The 4,128-nt window shown below is 34.9% G+C and overlaps 1 protein-coding gene across 1 annotated transcript; it reads right to left on the bottom strand.

Moving 5' to 3' along the window:
- Positions 1-227: 227 nt before the first annotated feature.
- LOC136027726 (ankyrin-1-like) lies at positions 228-3,360 on the bottom strand. The gene has a single exon (XM_065705182.1). The coding sequence runs from the start codon at positions 3,358-3,360 to the stop codon at positions 880-882; it is 2,481 nt and encodes an 826-aa protein (XP_065561254.1). The 3' UTR covers positions 228-879.
- Between the last annotated feature and the right edge of the window lie 768 nt (positions 3,361-4,128).

Raw genomic sequence — 4,128 nt, forward strand, 5'->3', positions numbered from 1 at the left:
CAGGTTCTAGGTCCGAGAGGCTCCAGGTTTGAACCTTGGCTTTAGCATTAATACAGAAGAAGAAAAAAACAAAAAGAGGTAAAAACAACAAAAAAACTAAAAAAAAATACTAAAAAAACTAAAAAAGCTAAAAAACAAAAAAAAAACAAAAAAAGTAAAAAACTAAAAACTAAAAAAAAATACTAAAAAAACTAAAAAAAAACTAAAAAAACTAAAAAAAGGTCAAAACTACAAAAAGACTAAAAAGAAAAAAAACTAAAAACCAATAAAAAAAAACAGAAAAAACTAAAAACTGAAAAGAAAAAAAAACTAAAAAAAGGAAAGAAACTGAAAAATAAAGGAGAAAAAGAAAACTAAAAGCCGGGACACAGGGAATATAAATGACGACCGGGACACTCAAAGAGAAATTACAGACTGGGACACTGGGACACAAATAACGACCGGGATATATAAATGACGAAAGTCTACCTTGTGCAGCAAAAAAGCGTAAAGCCCAATCGCCATACTTCGAATTGAGGTTTGCTCTCTTTTCTAAAAGATAATTTACCTGCAGACATTTGTTTTTTTTGCAAAACAAAATGTAAAGGAGTCAAACTGTCATCATCTAAAATGTCTATATGTAAGACTTTTGAAAGAAGAAACTGAAACATATCTAGTTTACCTAGCAGCATCGTGCTACTTTTACTAGTTAACCTAGCTTAACCGAGCCTAACTAAAACTAGACTAACCAGCCCAAAGGCATTATCACTACCTAACTTAATTTAACTTAGCCTAACGTAGCCTTGTCTAACTTAAGATCCTGAAGATCCTGACCTAAATCTCCATACATTCTCTTGTTTTATATCTTTTGCACCAAATCTACTAAACTTAATTAAATAGTTAATTTTTAAAGCAAAGTTGAAGCTCTTCCTCAAAATTCAAGTAGCATTTTAAACAGTGTGGTATGTTGAACCCTTCAACGTAGTCAAATAATTTGGTTTGACATGCATAATTTACAATAACATACCGGCATATTGATTTCAGATCATTAGATGTACGAAAGGCAAGATTGCATAGTATAGAATATATCTTCGTTTTAGCTGCTTCTTCTATAGTGAAGTAGCTATTTATTAAATCTTTTAGCAAAACTCGATAATTTTCTGTTTTTGGGGGATGATAAATTGCTTTTTTTTCTAAGAGATAGTCAGCTATAGCAAAGTCTCTCTTGGACACAGCTATAACTAATGGCGTCAAATCATTTTCATCTAAGACATCTACAGTCGCTCCTCTTGAAATAAGAAACTTGACAATTTCTAGTTTTTCTCTTTGTTTTTCTCTAGTAAAACTTCCAGTTTTATTCACAACACAATGTAAAGGAGTACGCCTTTTATCATCTAAAGCGTCAACTTGCGCACCTTTTGAAAGTAGAAACTGACACTTATCTAGTTGACATTGTGCAGCAGCAGAGTGTAAGAGTGTATGATGGACAGAGTGTAATGGACTATTGCCATACTTTAAATTGATATTTGCACCCTTTTCTAAAAGATAACTAGCTATGGATATATTATTATTTTCAAAAGCCAAGTGAAAAGGAGTAAATCCTTCATCATCTAAAATGTCTGTTTGAGCACCCTTTGAAACTAGCAACTGACAACTATCTAGTTTGTTAGCTTTGGCAGCATAATGTAACGGTGCAAGCCCATTCTCATCTAAAATATCGGTAGGTGCACCTCTTGAAAGAAGAAACTTGACAATTTCTGCTTCATCTCCTGATTTCATTGTACAATAAGCTTTTCCGCTTCCAATCACGGCCCAATGTAAAGGATTCCGCCTTTCATCATCTAAAATGTCTATTTGAGCACCCTTTGAAACTAGTAACCGACAAATATCTAGTTTGTTAGCTTTGGCAGCATAATGTAACGGTGTACGCCCATGCTTATCTAAAATATCGGTTGATGCACCTCTTGATAGAAGAAACTTGACAATTTCTGTTTTATTTTCTTCTTTTATGGTACAATAATCTTCTCCGGGTCCAACCACGGCCCAATGTAAAGGAGTCCGCCTTCTATCATCTAAAATGTCTATTTGAGCACCCTTTGAAACAAGTAATTGACACATGTCTATTTGACCTTCTGCAGCAGCAGAGTGTAAGGGTGTATTTTTAAAATCAACGTTTGCTTTTGGGATTTGAAAATTGATGTTTGCTCCCTTTTCTATGAGATAACTAACCACGGATAATTGCCCATTCCTCACGGCAGAAAACAAAGGAGTATGACAATTATCATATAAAGCGTCTATACGCGCGCCCTTTGAAACAAGTAGCTGACACATGTCTAGTTTACCTCGTTGAGCAGCAGCATGTAAAGGTGTGTACCCGTAATGGTCCCCATGACACTGGAAATTGGGGTTTGCTCCCTTTCTTAAGAGATACTTAGCTACAGATATATGTCCTTCTCTTGCGGCAAAATGTAAAGGAGTTCGACTATATCCAATGTTTATATGGGCACCCTTTGAAACAAGCAACTGACAAATACCTAGTTCACCATTTGTAGCAGCAGTATGTAAAGGTGAATCTTGAGTAAAGGTTAAACCCATCAAATTGAGGTTTTCCAAAAGCTTAATTCCTCCCTTTTCTAAAAGGTATGTAGCTACAGGTATTTGCCCTTCTTCTGCGGCCCAATGTAAAGATGTTAAAGTTAAAGTGAATGTTTCTGAATAAAGCAACTGAAAAATATCTAGATTGTTCCGTTTGGCAGCATAATGTAACGGTAAAAGGCCATATTTATCTGACATGTCGGTATTTGCACCTCTTGAAAGAAGTAACTTGACAATTTCTAGTTTATCTTCTCCTTTTTTTCTAGTTTCAACAATCTTCTCTTCTTTCACGGCCCAGTGCAAAGGAGTAAGTCTTTTGTCATCTAGAGAGTCTATATGTGCACCCTTTGAAACAAGTAAGTGACACATTTCTAGCTTACCTTCAGCAGCAGCAAAGTGTAAAGGTGTTTTTCCACAATCCTCCGAATTTTTAGACCTTAGATGGAGGTTTGCTCCCTTTTCTAAAAAATAATTAGCAACGGATATTTGCCCTGTTTTTGCGGCCCAATGTAAAGGAGTGTAACCTTTAAGGTCTAATGTGTCCATATATGCACCTTTTGAAAGATGTAACTGACACATGTCTAGTTTACCGTCTGCAGCAGCATCGTGTAAAGACGCTCGTCCAGAACTTTTTCTTGAAGGTTCAATTTTACAACTGCATGAGCCCAATAATCGGGCTGGAATACATTCAGCCTTGACAGGCACAAACGCACTCGAATTTTGAAAGTTTAAGTTATGTGTTTTCTTTTTTTTTCGATTAACAGCCTTGCTAAATGGGTTACTCATTTCTTCAAAATGTCTTTTTCTTGATGGTTCAATCTTAGAAATCTTATGAATTTTCAAAGCTCGGGTTAAAAGTTTTCTTTTTTCTCAAACTTACGATCTTGCCAGGACTTCGGCTACTCTTTTTTTCTAGATGACCTTTTTTTGGCTTATATCTGGCGGGAACATTTTCAGCCTCGATAGGCACGGACATACCTTTTTCTGTAAAATATCTCTTCCAAGTTTTCATTCGCTTTAGATCCTTTTTGTGATCATTTCTCATTGCTTTATGTTTCAAAACTGACAACCAATTTTTAAAAGCAAGTTTATTTATAGAGTCGGTGACGTAAGTATTCATATTTAGCGTTAATGACGTATAGTATCCTTTTCATGTCATATTCCTTAGAAAGATAGTTATGATGTCATACCAGTGCGAATCAGCCCATGCTCCAATAAATAAATTACAATACCAAAATTAACACGAACATCTGTCTTACCAAACCAAATACTGCACTTATATAAGTAGACTGTTGATCTTAAAAAATTGCAGCAGTCTGTAGCCATTGTAGTTTTTTTTTTGTACACCAGATTTACCCAGCTGAGCTACATCTATCACTATTTCTACCGACCTGCACGTTAAGATTAAGCATGGACACTTTTTTTCTGGAGATAGAGAAAAAAAATAGGGTTTGAATGAAACAGAATGGAAACAGAATAGGTCAACAAAAAACAGAAGACCTGTTTCTGTTTCTATTCTGTTTTTTGATAAAAAAGTTGTTTTTGTTATAAAAA

The sequence above is a fragment of the Artemia franciscana genome, chromosome 5, assembly GCF_032884065.1.
Source record: "Artemia franciscana chromosome 5, ASM3288406v1, whole genome shotgun sequence".
NCBI classification, from domain to species: Eukaryota; Metazoa; Arthropoda; class Branchiopoda; order Anostraca; family Artemiidae; genus Artemia; species Artemia franciscana.

What these genes read in the sequence shown, in the direction of transcription:
- LOC136027726 (XM_065705182.1), bottom strand. Translation starts at nt 3,360, where the DNA reads ATGAGTAACCCATTTAGCAAGGCTGTTAATCGAAAAAAAAAGAAAACA.